Below are 15,422 nucleotides of genomic sequence, written 5' to 3'. Positions count from 1 at the left end.
TCCTGCCTGGGACTCTGCACTTCCTGGACTTGGGTGGCTATTTCCTTTCCCATGTTAGGGAAGTTTTCGACTATAATCTCTTCAAATATTCTCTTGGGTCCTTTCTCTCTCTCTTTTCCTTCTAGGACCCCTGTAATGCGAATGTTGTTGTGTTTAATGTTGTCCCAGAGGTCTCTTAGGCTGTCTTCATTTCTTTTCATTCTTTTTTTCTTTTTTCTTTTTTTCACATCTTTATTGGAGTATAAATGCTTTACAATGTTGTGTTAGTTTCTGCTGTATAACAAAGTGAATCAGCTGTATGTATACATGTATCCCCATATCCCCTCCCTCTGGAGCCTTCCTTCCACCCTGCCTATCCCATCCCTCTGGGTCGTCACAAAGCACTGAGCTGATCTCCTTGTGCTATGCAGCTGCTTCCCACTAGCCTTCCATTTTACATTAGGTAGTGTGCATATGTCAGTGCTACTCTCTCACTTCATCCCAGCTTTCCCTCCCCCCCCATGCCCTCAAGTCCATTCTCTATGTGTGTGTCTTTATTCCTGACCTGCCACTAGGTTCATCAGTACCGCTCTTTAAAATTCTGTATATATGCATTAGTGTACAGTATTTGTTTTTCTCTTTGTGACTTACTTCACTCTGTATGACAGATTCTAGGTCCATCCACCTCACTACAGATAACTCAATTTTGTTCCTTTATATGGCTGAGTAATAATCCATTTCATTCTTTTTTCTTTATTCTGTTCTGCGGCAGTGAATTCCACCATTATGTCTTCCCGTTCCCTTATCCGTTCTTCTGCCTCAGTTATTCTATTGATTCCTTCTAGTGTATTTTTCTTTTCATTTATTGTATTGTTCATCTCTGTTTTTTTGTTCTTTAACTCCTCTAGGTCTTTGTTAAACATTTCTTGCATCTTCTCCATCTTTGCCTCCATTCTTTTTCTGAGGTCTTGGGTCATCTTCATTATCATTATTCTGAATTCTTTTTATGGAAGATTGCCTATCTCCACTTCATTTAGTCGTTTTTCTGGTGTTTTATCTTGTTCCTTCATCTGGTACATAGTCCTCTGCCTTTTCACTTTGTCTATCTTTCCGTGAATGTGGTTTTCATTCCACAGGCTGCAGGACTGTAGTTCTTTTTGCTTCTGCTGTCTGCCCTCTGGTGGATGAGTCTATATAAGAGGCTTGTGTAAGCTTCCTGATGGGAGAGACTGGTAGTAGGTAGAGCTGGTGTTGCTCTGGTGGGCAGAGCTCAGTAAAACTTTAATCCACTTGTCTGCTGATAGGTAGGGCTGAGTTCCCTCACTGTTGGTTGTTTGGCCTGAGGTTACCCAGCACTGGAGGCTGCATGTTCTTTGGTGGGGCTAATGGTGGACTCCGGGAGGGCTCCTGCCAAGGAGTACTTCCCAGAACTTCTGCTGCCAGTGTCCTTGTCCCCGCGGTGAGCCACAGCCACCCCCTGCCTCTGCAGGAGACCCTCCAACACTAGCAGGTAGGTCTGGTTCTCCTATGGGGTCACTGATCCTTCCCCCTGAGTCCTGATGTGCACACTCATTTGTGTGTGCTCTCCAGGAGTGGAGTCTCTGTTTCCCCCAGTCCTGTCTATTTCCTGCAATCAAATCCTGCCAGCCTTCAAAGTCTGCTTCTCTGGGAATTCCCCCTCCCGTTGCCAGACCCCCCAGGTTGGCAATCATGACATGGGGCTCAGAGCCCTCACTCCAGTGGGTGGTATAATTGTTCTCCAGTTTGTGAGTCACCCACCCAGTGGTTATAGGATTTGATTTTATTGTGATTGCGCCCCTCCTACCATCTCATTGCAGCTTCTCCTTTGTCTTTAGATGTGGGGCATCTTTTTTGGTGAGTTCCAGTGTCTTCCTGTCGATGATTGTTCAGCAGTTAGTTGTGATTCTGGTGCTCTTGCAAGAGGGAGTGAGCCCACGTCCCACTACTCCACCATCTTGAACCAATCTACCATATATGTTCTTTACAACCACTCATATCCTTCTGCCATGGATTCAGCTCCCAATTTTCGGTTGATGGCTAACAAATTCTCATCTCCTTTCTTCATACCTCCAACTGCATAGTGGACATTTCCATCTGGAAGTCCTATAAAAATATCAAATTTTGCATGTTCAAATTTTCATACCTCTCCTCCTTCCTCCAGCCTTATTTCTCCTCCTTCCCCACTATTTCCATGTCCTCTTTCTTACTAGATTACATAATTGCTTGGACAGGTTCTGAGCCAGTTACCATGAATCATGTCTGTGTCACCTCTGTCACAGCCTAGTATAAATCAGTGACCACTGTTTCCAGCTTCCTGAATAATAGATGATGAATTCATCAGTTTGCTGATTCAATAATTAACATACTTCTACAGGATATTTCTATTATGGTATATTTTCCCCTATAGTATAAATACAAAATTAAGTAAATATGCAAACCTGATATATGGTATCTGATCAGCTAAATGGGTTCTTAGATGTTTTGACCACAGTGTTTAGTTTTGATGACTTCAAATTGTCTTTTTACAGGGAACAGTAACATTTAAGGATGTGGCTGTGGACCTCACCCAGGAGGAATGGCAGCAAATGAAACCTGCTCAGAGGGACTTGTACCGTGATGTGATGCTGGAGAACTATAGCAACCTAGTCACAGTGGGTAAGGGTAGCTTTGCAATTTTACACAGAATTCTTTTCTATCTTTGAAATGTGTGAAGACTTCAACTTGCCAGATGTCTTTAACTAGCCTTCCCTTTCTTCATTTGATTGTATGTGCTTGTCTGTAGGGTAAAGGCTAATTACTTTGTCTCACTGTGGAAGTTCCTCCATCCTCATCTTTCATAGGCCCTCAAGTCCCCAGGACTCAACCCGAAGTCTGGATGGTTGTCTCCAGCATTAATATCCAAGTCCTTTGTTGTCTCTCATAATAGGCTGCCAAGTCACCAAACCAGATGTGATCTTCAAGTTGGAGCAGGAAGAGGAGCCATGGGTGATAGAAGAAGAAATGCTTGGGAGGCCCTGTCCAGGTGAATAAGTGAAAATGCAGGTCTGAATGAGAAAGACACATGACAGTTGTTCAGGGGGTTGATACCATTTCACATTTTCTAAGATTCACTTAAGTCTTCTAGAGTGACAAAAGGTGTGAATGCCTTGGATTATGGTGACACTTCCAAATACTGTATTGGAGCTATCTTCCTTTTTTCAAATTTTAGATACCAAAACTTCCCTAGTTCATGTACAGTGTTACTTTCAGGATTAGTGTCCCTCTCTATGATCCTTAAGCTCTCTCTTTCCTTTGTGTTCATAGGGCTTTTTCTTATGCGTTCAATATTTTGTGGATGTATAGTATTTTTAAAACATATTTGTTTCAGAGTTAGATTCCTTTTCTTTCTATTTTGAAAAGCCTCAGATTTGTTTTGTAACAATACTCACACTTTCCATTGTACTTCACAACTCTCACAATCCCACATAAGTTTAAAAGTTTCTGGCTTACAAATTGTTACCTCCTTCCTGCTTATTTACACCTTTCATTCCTTTAATTTTTTTGAAATATAATATATGCACACTTAGTTAAAAAATATAAACAGTCCAAAAGATAACATTGAAATGTGAGTCTGTCTCTTACCCTTGACACTCAGTCCCTTTCTTTTCCCAGTTGAGTACACTTTTTTTTTTAGAGTTGTGCTGGCTATTCTTTTTTTTTTTTTTAACTTTATTTACTTATTTTTGTCTGTGTTGGGTCTTCGTTGCTGCACGTGGGCTTTCTCTAGTTGCAGCGAGCAGGGGCTACTCTTCATTGTAGTGCACGGGCTTCTCATTGCAGTTGCTTCTCTTGTTGCAGAGCACGGGCTCTAGGTGCATGGGCTTCAGTGGTCGTGGCACACAGTCTCAGTAGTTGTGGCTCGTGGGCTCTAGAGCACAGGCTCAGTAGTTGCGGCGTGTGGGCTTAGTTGCTCTGCACACGTGGGATCTTCCCAGACCAGGGCTCGAACCAGTGTCCCCTGCATCGGCAGGCGGATTCTTAACCACTGCGCCACCACAGAAGCCCTGTGCTGGCTATTCTTGATTGTTTATTTCACCATAAGAATTTTACATTGAGCTGTCTCTTCCCAGAGAAAAACCTGTTGGATTTTTTATTGGGAATGTGTTAAAAGTATAAATTAACTTTCAGAGTGCTGACATCTTTATAACGTCAAGGTTTTCTATCCAAGAACATGTTCTCTATCTTTGTTCAGATCTATCTATTTTTGTGTCCTTCAGAAATGCTTTCCAAGGTTTCCTTTATACCTTTTGTAAATTTCTTACTAAGTTTATACCTAAGTAACAGACAAGAGAAAAAAATCAGTACCAGAAGAATTGGAAAGGACCCTGTAAAACCATCTTTATTTATAGATGATAAGATTATATCCCTTAAAACACAAGAGAATCAACTGCAACAAATAGTAAGAGAATCCAGTGACATGGTAGGGTATCAAATTAACAAATAAAAATCAGTAGTTTTCATGTTTACTTCAACAACTGAGTAGAAGATATAAGGAAAAGGAAACCACATTTATAGTCATAACAATATAGATAAAATACTATTCTGGGCATGGGCTCATGGAGCTTATAATTTAGTGGGAACTGGAATCCCTGAGGTTTTGCAAACAAGCAAATATATTTTTTTTAAAAACCTTTATATTTAGTTGATAGTTGGCTGTGTATAAAATTCTTGAGCCATACTGTCTTTCCTAGAGGTTTTGTAGACAGTTCCCTGAAGACTTTCGATAGTCCTCTGCTGCCTCTTGGCTTTGAATTGTTGCTTGGAGAAATCTGAAGCCTGATTGTTTTCCCTCATAGGTGACTTGATTTATTTGCCTGGATGCCCACACGTTTGTTTTTCTTGAAAGCTTTAGAACTTTATGAGGCTTATTGATGAGTCAATATCAGTTTTTCCTATAAGCTTGCATATTCATGTTTTTTGATTCTTGTAGTGTGGTATAGATCTGAATACTGGTTCCTTTTATAACTATCATTCCTCATCTTTGAATAAAGTTATTTCCTGCTGGACCCACTATTTACAGAAGGAGAGTGCTGGAGATTGTCTAGAAAAATACTCTTGAGCTAGTAGGAAGCCTCTGTTGCTCGTATTGACTTCCTCTGTCATACAAGGTTTGGTGTTAAGAGTTGGTTTGCCCTTTACTTCTTCTGAATCAGAGATTATTAATTGCATGCTTCCTCTAGCACTCAGTATCTCTTCTACCCTCCTATGCCAGCATCCTGCTTATACAAGAATAATGGCTATTTGCATCTCCTTGTTTAGCTCTGCATTCCCTACCATTTGACAGGGCCAGAAGAAGACCATTATGTTCCTGCCACCATGCAATCTTAACACATCTGGATTCCACTATTGTAAAAAATGTCTCATTCATTCTGTCCACAGGGTGTGCCTTCTGTTTTGGAGAACTCTGTTCACCATGCTTTCTGTCTAAGATAAGAAAGAACAGCCAGTGGTTGGGTTTCTTCCCTACCTGGTTCAGTCTGCCCTCTGGTCTTTCCTTATACTCTGGAATTGGAGTTTAGCTGTCTTTTAGTTTTATTGAGGATATATTTTCTTTTCTGTTTCTTCTTCATGTTTGCAGAGAGGAGAGGACACAGAGATGTTTAATTCCACCATATTGAAATAGGAATTCCTCTTCTATATTTGATCCTGTGGATCACCCTTCCTGGAAATGTCTTCTTTTCTCTAAAGGATTCTGATTTCTCCTCAGTTCCTGTTTATTTTTTCTTATTCCTTTATGAACTGTGTTTTACATGACTCCTTTACTCCAGCCCTCACTGAGCATTATCCAAAATAGTTCTAAATTACATATAGACTCCTTTTTCCTTTATGTACCTTCATGATATAGATGTGTTCATGCCTTCAAATCAGTATATAACTCCAGACTTTAAATTAATCCTCTGTTTTTCAGCCCCACTCTTATCCCTGCCTTTTAAGTACCTAAATCCTCCAATTTTTGAGCTTTTCTAGTGTTCTGTTGTCAAATCACTTTGTTGTTGGACGTTTGCATCTTCATAGCACAAAACTTGAATTTCTTAGCTATCAGTTGACAGTTGTCTTACCCTTTTGCCTTCCAGTATTTTGTTGAAATGTATTGTTTACCCTTCTTTTTAGTCCTATTTCCTTTGTTCTTACGGGTTTCAATCTTTATTCTTTTACTGTCATTTCAATGGAATTTTAAGAAGTGGGAGAAATAAACATATACATTCGATCTGTTTTGTTTAACCACAAGTGTTAATTTTATCCTCTAGTCATTTGACTTGCTATCCAGTCATTTATGTGGTTGCCCTTTCATCTTAATTATTCTATTCATTTTACTGATATCTGCATTGTATAAGTATGTTTTTTAAATCAATCAAAGCAGCTTGGGCCTATTAATGGCAGTTTTCTCTCCATAATATTATCTATAGGAGTTAACTTCTCAAATCTTAGAAACTAGGGACATTTGCACTTTGGATTTCTTTCATATTGGGAGACTAGAGCCAATATCAGAGATCAACCCCACTTTGGCAAATTTCTGAAATGTTATCAATAATGCAGTAGGAGAAAAATTCAAAAGTTATAATTTTTGGTCCTCCATTTTAGAAGTTTGGGAAGATGATGAACAGATCAAGGAGCAGCAGGAAACACTTGTGAGGAAAGTCACATCCATCTCCAAGAAAACTCTAATTAAGGAAAATGTCATTGAATGTAAAAAAGTTGCAAAAGTATTTCCTCTGGGCTCAGACATTGTTACTTCAAGACAAAACTTCTATGAATATGACTCATTTGATAAGGATTTTGAACATAATTTAGACTTACTTAGTTATGAGAAAGGCTGTATAAGAGAGAAAAATTATGAGTGTAATAAGTATGGGAAACCATTTTACCATTGCTCATCCCATGTTGTAACCCCCTTTAAGTGTAATCAGTGTGGACAAGACTTTAATCATAAATTTGACCTCATCAGACATGAGAGAATTCATGCTGGAGAGAAACTTTATGAATGTAAGGAATGTGGAAAAGCTTTCAGTAGGAAGGAAAATCTTATTACACATCAAAAAATTCATACTGGGGAAAAACCATATAAGTGTAATGAATGTGGAAAAGCTTTCATTCAAATGTCAAACCTTATTAGACACCAGAGAATTCATACCGGAGAAAAACCTTATGCATGTAAGGATTGTTGGAAGGCCTTCAGTCAGAAATCAAATCTCATTGAACATGAGAGAATTCATACTGGAGAAAAACCCTATGAATGTAAGGAATGTGGAAAAGCCTTCAGCCAGAAGCAAAATCTTATTGAGCATGAGAAAATTCATACTGGCGAGAAACCTTATGCATGTAATGAATGTGGTAGAGCTTTTTCTCGAATGTCATCTGTTAATCTACATATGAGAAGTCACACAGGGGAGAAACCCTATAAATGTAATAAATGTGGAAAAGCCTTCTCTCAATGCTCAGTATTTATTATACATATGAGAAGTCATACAGGTGAGAAACCCTATGTATGCAGTGAATGTGGGAAAGCCTTCTCTCAAAGTTCATCCCTTACTGTACATATGAGAAATCATACAGCTGAGAAACCCTATGAATGTAATGAATGTGGAAAAGCCTTCAGCCGGAAAGAAAATCTCATTACACATCAAAAAATTCATACTGGAGAGAAACCTTATGAATGTAATGAATGTGGGAAAGCTTTTATTCAGATGTCAAACCTCATCCGACACCAGAGAATTCATACTGGTGAAAAACCCTATGCGTGTACAGTATGTGGGAAAGCCTTTAGTCAGAAATCAAATCTCACTGAACATGAGAAAATTCATACTGGAGAGAAACCCTATCATTGTAATCAATGTGGAAAAGCTTTCAGTCAGAGACAAAATCTCCTTGAACATGAAAAAATTCATACTGGAGAGAAACCATTTAAATGTAATGAATGCGGTAAAGCCTTCTCTCGAATCTCATCCCTTACTCTTCACGTTAGAAGTCATACAGGGGAGAAACCGTATGAATGTAATAAATGTGGAAAAGCCTTCTCTCAATGCTCATTACTTATAATACATATGAGAATTCACACCGGTGAGAAACCTTTTGAATGTAATGAATGTGGGAAAGCATTCTCTCAAAGAGCATCCCTTTCTATACATAAGAGAGGTCATACAGGTGAGAAACGCCGAGTATACTAATTGAATAAAGGCCTTCTCTTAAATTCAATCCATGCTTTACTTAACTTTAAAATATCTTGGCATAGTCTCAAAAAATGAAAAAGATCTTTATGAAAAAATTGTAAAGCTTTATTGAAGGGCAAAAGACTTGAGTAAATGGAGGGAAATACAATGGATGTAGATGGAAAAACCCAATATCATAAAATGTCTTTTCTCCCCAAATTAATCTATGGACCTAATATAGTTCCAAACATCTAACAAGAATTTTCTAGGGTCTTTACCAAATGATTCTAAAATCCATATGAAATAAAAGTCTATGGATTGCTGAGACAATATTGAATAAGAACAGAGAGGACACACCTTCTACCATATACTACATGTATTATGAAGGTATGGTCATATAATAGTGTGTGGTATTAGAACATTAATGGATAAATAAAAAGGATTTACAGAATAGAATGCCTAGAAGTAAATGAATGAATATATGCAAACTTGTTGTATATTAGACATGACATCGTGAATCAGTAGAAGAATGACGGCCTAGTCAATAAAAACAGTTGGAGTATTTGAATCTCCACATTGGGGAAAATAAAATTACATACAACCTTAAAACATATAAAGAAAAAGAATTCCAAAGGATTTGAACACTGAAATGTGAAAAGCCAAACTCTGAACTTCTTGAAAGGAAATAACAGGATATTGTCTATGACTTTGAGGCAGGGAAGTATTTTTTAAAAGGACCCTGCCATTCCACTTCTGGATATACATCCTAAAGAAATTCATAAATATGAATAAGAAATACATATATATATATATATATATATATATATATATATATATATATATATATATGAATTGAAAACAACATATATATTGAAGGGATAATGGATGAATAAAATGTGATATATTCAAATAATGGAGTGGTATATAGCAGTTAAAAGCAACGAGCTTGGTCTGTATTGTGTAACATGGTTGTTATCTAAAATAATGTTGAGTGAAAAAAAAATCAAGATCCAGACGAAACATACCATATAATAACATTCATGTAAATTGGAGTAAAATCATTCACAAAGAATAGAATTGTTTTTATTATTGAAATATGTATGTAAAACTATTTTAAATGGATTAAAAAGGACACATACCAAATTATCAATAGTGTTGTCTCTGGCAGGAGATTAGGATTGAGGGTGTTGGTCAAAGGGGGCTTTTAGCTTTACTTGTAATTTTTATGCCTTAAAAAAAGATGGGCAGCATATAAAATAAATCTTAAAAGTTAATGATATATAATGGTGATATGGATGTCTTATCTTAATAGTGTTTTTGTACTTATTTCTCAGGATTTATTGGCTAGGGGAAGCCTATACCCAGAGAATAAAATATTACAATGGATTCATATGCCCTATCCGGTGCTGAACTGTTTTGTCAAAAATATTTCCAGAAAAGTAGTAATTAAAAGTGATAGTTCTGTTTACTATATAATATGAAGTTAACATGTTTTATCAATCCCATGATGCTTTTTTCCCCCACATTTTCACATTCTGAATTTAGAACTCAATTTTCAACCAAGTATATCTTAGATTCAAGGAAGTATATAATTATTTATTAAAAATTTGAAAATCAGAGGGGAGTGTGACAAATCAAATGTGATTCTATTTACTATTTTAGGGCATCATCAAGGTCTAATGATCCCTACTCTCTCAATGTGTCTTGCATTATTTGGCAGCTGACTTGTTGGATTCATAGCTAATAAGTTAGTAATATGCTTAGAGTCATTGTGGAGAGAAAAAGATTTTCCTGAGAAATTAACTCTACAATATTAGTCTTGCACTGTAAGTTTCCATACAACCAGCATAGGCATTAATATCATTGTTAATTATTACAATATTCTGAAACAAGAAAGCCTTTTATAGGCCATTTTTAAATTTTTATTTATTTATTTATTTATTTATTTACTTGGCTGCATCGGGTCTTAGTTGCGACATGCAGGATCTTCATTGAAGCGTGTGGGATCTTTTGTTGCAGTGAGTGGGCTCCAGAGCCCATGGGGTCTCTAGTTGTGGCACACAGGCTCTAGAGCGCATGCTTAGTAGTTGCGGCGTGCGCCAGGTGGGATCTTAGTTTCCCGACCAGGGATTGAACCAAACCCACGTCCCCTGCATTGGAAGGCAGATTCTTAACCACTGGACCACCAGTCCCAAGAAAGACTTTTATTTTCTTGAGGTGGCCATAAGCAATTATGTAAAATTGTTTCACTCTTCTACAACCCTTGTTTTATGTACCTGTCTAGTTTTGGTTGGAAGCAGTGGTGGTCTAAGACTCTGAGCAGTAATAAGAGCTTCACTCAAAGGATCTCATCCTCTGTAACAATACATAAATCACCCCTTCAGGTAATTTTTTTTTTAATTATACCACCTCTACAATATTACTTGACATACAGAAAACCATTAGTGCCTTTTTAAAAACATGATTAGGATTGGCGATGTTGTTCAAAAGGAATCTTTAGCTTTGAATATTTGAATGTCAGCCACATTTATTTTGAAGCTGATTTCACAAAACTAAATCTCAAACTAAATTTATGAAGTACAAATGTGAGTAATGTCAATTTTACTTTTATTAGGTATTTCTGAAGACTGACAGTGACTTAACAATTGTAAATAGCAGGTGCTGATTTTTATGAAATCAATAATTTACCAAAACTTAAATATCTAAATGAGTGTTGTAATTTCATAATCTCTTCTTTCATAGGTTTTGTGCTAAGTCCAATTTTGCCAGCACACTTTATTGTAGACTTCTTTTTTTAAAAAAAATAGTTTTCAAAGTTCATGTGTTATATACATAACAAGATCTGTATATTTTTAGTTGCAAAACTTTTTTTTGGTCTAAACTGTCATTTTTCACTCTGATTTTCTTCTTTTTTAAAATAATTAATTAATTTTTATTTTTGGCTGCGTTGGGTCTTTGTTGCTGCATGCCAGCTTTCTCTAGTTGGGGCGAGCAGGGGCTACCCTTCGTTGCAGTGCACAGGCTTCTTATTGCGGTGGTTCTCTTGTTGCAGAGCACGGGCTCTAGGTGCACGGGCTTCAGTAGTTGTGGCACATGGGCTCAGTAGTTGTGGCTCGCAGGCTCTAGAGTACAGGCTCAGTAGTTGTGGCACACAGACTTAGTTGCTCCACAGCATGTGGGATCTTCCTGGACCAGGGCTCGAACCGGTGTCCCCTGCATTGGCAGGTGGATTCTTAACCACTGTGCCACCAGGGAAGTCCCCTGATTTTCTTCTTCATGTTTTTTATTTTTATTTTCGTTTGTTCGTTTTTTGCTGCACCAGGCAGCTTGCGGAATCTTAGTTCCCCGGCAGTGAAAGCACAGAGTCCTAACCACTGGACTGCCAGGGAATTCCCAATTCTTCATGTTTCTTTATTTGGCTCATATCTCATTTAAATCTTCTGCCCCTTTACATAGCTTTGGAGTCAACAGAAATTTTTAAAATTTCACCTGCAGTCCATAAGGACTACCTTAGGGGCCTCTTTTAGCCTCTCCCACTAAGAGTGGCTGTGCTTATTGGGTGAGATAAAGTGCCTGAGAGTAAACCTGAATCTCAAGTCTAAGAAGGCTGTTCTGCTGACTATATGTCAACAAGAAAGTGATCTGGTCTCTTAAGTTTTTTCCCTGTCCTAAGGAATAGAAATAAGGTCTAAGTGACTGAGATAACATCTGAAAACAAAATCATTAATCAAACTACGATAAATCCCTCTCCACTTGGACGCATGTGAACTGCTGCCTGGAGAATTTCCATTCTAGGTTTCAGACTTAATTTGAAGTTTGCTGATATGAAAGATGAGGAAAAGAGAGATAAAGGATAGCTCTTACATTTTTGTGGAGAGCTGGATGGTCGCCATTTGCTAAAAATGCAGCAGACTAGGGAGAAACATTTTGGGGTAAAGATTGGAGGATGGAATCGAGTTCTATTGTGGACATTCTTTTACCTTGTATCTGCCAGAAGCAGACCTTAAGGTGAGGATTCCTATGCAAGTGGTTTATTAAGGAATTTCTCCCAGTAAGAATGGTAAGGGCATGAAGAAGCAGGACAGTAAAGAGGAAGTTAAGGGTGTGATCTCAGCTGTAGTCCTGCCATGGGACGTTTCAGCCCGATCACTAAGGGAACTCTAGAATGTAAGTTATGCCTTAGACTTGTCAAGATTCCCCCCTCATTGTGCTGCCAGCTGCTGAGGATCTTTGCTGACAACTCACAGCTAAGTTCCTCTATAGGAGTTGCTCTTGCACAAAGAGAGCTGGGTCGTGCACGGTTAACACTGCCTCCCCAAGGGCAATTTAGAGCAAGTCCAAAGAGCCAATCCCGTCCTAGAGCTCCCCAACAGATTGCAACCCTATCACAGATCAACTTCACCTTCCACCCAATCTGCTTCCTCTCAGATTCTGTTTCCCAGGCAACCTGATCTAAGACAGGCAGACATTTTACAATAGCAAGTCTCAAACTGAAATAAAAATTTTAAATTCATTAAAAAATGAATAAACTCATCACATGTTAACATGATAACATTTTATGAATAGTAATTATTTTCCAAAACAAAAATAATGAGAGTGGCATCATTATATAATTTTTTAGATACCTGGTTTCTTATATCTGCATTCATTCTGTAGCAATGTCACATGTTATATAGACTGGGAGACTCTACACTCATGAGAGAATGAAAGTGAAAAAGGAAAATAAAGTCTTGGAATTACTATGAAGATATTTTGACCTAAGGGACCCCTAGGGATTCTCCAACCACTCTTTAAGAACTGCTGTTTTGACATCTGCCCTGGTCTCTTCAAAAACTCTTTGTTAAGGGACTAAAAAGTTGTGAAGGGAGGGGAACTGAGGAGAGGTGTTGGCATGCTATTTAAAAATATAAGTGGTCCTAGATAGAGGATTTGAGAAACAAGAAGAGTGGGCAAAGAAAATGTTAAAATGTGAGTAAATAGAACAAATATTGACAGTGGAACAGAATAGCAGAATTGACTTATGGCATTAAAAATGACAGTGAAATTACTGGAAAACACTGGCATATAATTCACAGGATTGGTGTGGGTTTGATTTAAAGTATTTCAGGTCCCTTTATTGTTAAAGCTGATGTTTTGAGATACAGATTTAGAATGTAAGAGACCTCAAATAATAGTGCCTTAAAATAAAATTAAAAACTGATTTTTTTATCCTTACTTTAATAGTCTGAAGTTAGGTAGTACAGAACTGGTATGACTTCTCTTTCTTGTTTTCCAACACTCCTAGGGTGGTAACCTTATTCACACAGTCCAAGATGGCACACTATCATATTCACATCCCAAGGAGCCAAGTGGAAAAGTGGGCAGAGAGGCACATCAGTTTACTTTAAGGACAGGTATCTAAAGTTGGAGACATTACTTTCCTTCACATTCTACTGGCTAGCACTTAGTAACAAGAACATTACTTTCCTTCACATTCTACTGGCTAGCACTTAGTAACAAGAAATAGCTGCAGAGCCAGCTGGGAAATTACAAAGACATAACATCCAGCACTGATGATTATGCAAGTAAGTGGTAATGCTGTGAAATATATGACTCTTTTGGAAATTAAAGTTTTCATACTGATGAAAAAATTCAGGATTTCTGGTTTCAGCTCTGACATTTAAGGAGCTTGGAAATCATTGCTCCCATTCTTACAACAAGGAAAAAAAAAACCTGAACAAACTGAAAATCAATGACTCCCCCCCCCCGCCCCCGAACTCTGGGAACTCACAATTATTACTATTATTTTTTAAAGATTTTTTTAAGGGAAGTTATCAGTTAACAGGAAAACTGAGGGGAAGGTACAGTGATTTCCCATATGCCCCCTGCCCCCACACATGCCTAGCCACCCCATTACCAACATCGCCCACCAGAGTGGTACATTTATTACAATTGATGGACCTACTTTGACACATCATAATCACCCAAAGTTCATAGTTAACATCAGGGTTCACTCTTGGTGTTGTACATTCTATGGGTTTGGACAAATGTATCCACATATATCCACCATTATAGTATCATACAGAATATTTTCACTGCCCTTAAAATCCTTTCTGCTATTCATTCCTCCCTTGGCAACCACTGATCTTTTTGTCTCCATAGTTTTGCCTTTTCCATATAGTTGGAATCATATAGTATGTAGCCTTTTCAGATTGGCTTCTTTTACTTAATAATATGCATTTAAAGTTCCTCCATGTCTTTTCATGGCTTAATAGTTTATTTCTTTTCAGCACTGAATTGTCTGGATATGCCACAGTTTATTCATTCATCTGCTGAAGGACATCTTGGTTGCTTCCAGGCTTAGGCATGTATGGATAAAGCTGCTGTAAACATCCATGTGCAGGTTTCTGTGCAGACAGAAGTGTTCATCTCTTTTGGGTAAATATCAATACCAAGGAATGTGATTGCTGGAATATTTGGTTAGAGTATGTTTAGTTTTATAAGAAGCTGCCAAACTCTCTTCCAAAGTGGCTGTATTGGCTTCCCTGGTGGCACAGTGGTTAAGAATCCTCCTGCCAATTCAGGGGACACGGGTTCGATCCCTGGTCCAGGAAGATCCCACATGCTGTGGAGCAACTAAGCCCATGCGCCACAACTACTGAGCCTGCGCCCTAGAGCCTGCGAGCCACAACTACCAAAGTCCATATGCCTAGAGCCCGTGCTTTGCAACAGGAGAAGCCACTGCAGTGAGAAGCCCAAGCAACGCAACAAAGAGTAACCCCTGCTCACCGCAACTAGAGAAAGCCTATGCACAGCAACACAACCAAAAATAAATAAATTCATTTTAAAAAAAGTGGCTGTATCATTTTGCATCCCACCAACAATGAATGAGAGTTCCTGTTGCTTCACATCCTTGTCAGCATTTGGTGTTGTCAACTTTCCAAATTTTGGCCATTTCTAATAGGTATGTATAGTTGGTATCTCATGGTTGTTTTAATATTAATTTCCCTGCTGACATATGATATGGAGAATTTTTTAAATTTTATTGAAGTATAGTTGATTTACAGTGTTGTGTTCATTTCTACTATACAGCAAAGTGACTCAGTTATATATATATATATATATTGCTTTTCATATTCTTTTCCATTATGGTTTGTCACAGGTTATTGAAAATAGTTGCCTGTGCTATACAGTAGGACCTTGTTGTTTATCCGTTCTATATATAATAGTTTGCCTCTACTAATCCCAAATTCCCAT

At 37.9% G+C, this 15,422-nt stretch overlaps 1 protein-coding gene across 2 annotated transcripts in view; it reads left to right on the top strand.

Moving 5' to 3' along the window:
• ZNF568 (zinc finger protein 568) overlaps positions 1–14,984 on the top strand; it is a 44,697-nt gene extending 29,713 nt beyond the window's left edge. For both annotated transcript variants that reach the window (XM_082607966.1, XM_082607967.1), the window contains 4 exons: positions 2,529–2,655; positions 2,927–3,022; positions 6,622–9,589; positions 14,456–14,984. In XM_082607966.1, coding sequence (XP_082464092.1) covers positions 2,529–2,655; positions 2,927–3,022; positions 6,622–8,204 — 1,806 coding nt within the window. In that variant the 3' untranslated portion in view covers positions 8,205–9,589; positions 14,456–14,984. The remainder of the gene's footprint in view (positions 1–2,528; positions 2,656–2,926; positions 3,023–6,621; positions 9,590–14,455) is intronic.
• The last annotated feature ends 438 nt before the right edge of the window (positions 14,985–15,422 follow it).

Source organism: Mesoplodon mirus (assembly GCF_964341445.2).
Source record: "Mesoplodon mirus genome assembly, chromosome: 19".
NCBI classification, from domain to species: domain Eukaryota; kingdom Metazoa; phylum Chordata; class Mammalia; order Artiodactyla; family Ziphiidae; genus Mesoplodon; species Mesoplodon mirus.
The sequence above is the reverse complement of the archived record's forward strand: the minus strand, read 5'-3'. Positions and strand labels throughout refer to the sequence as shown.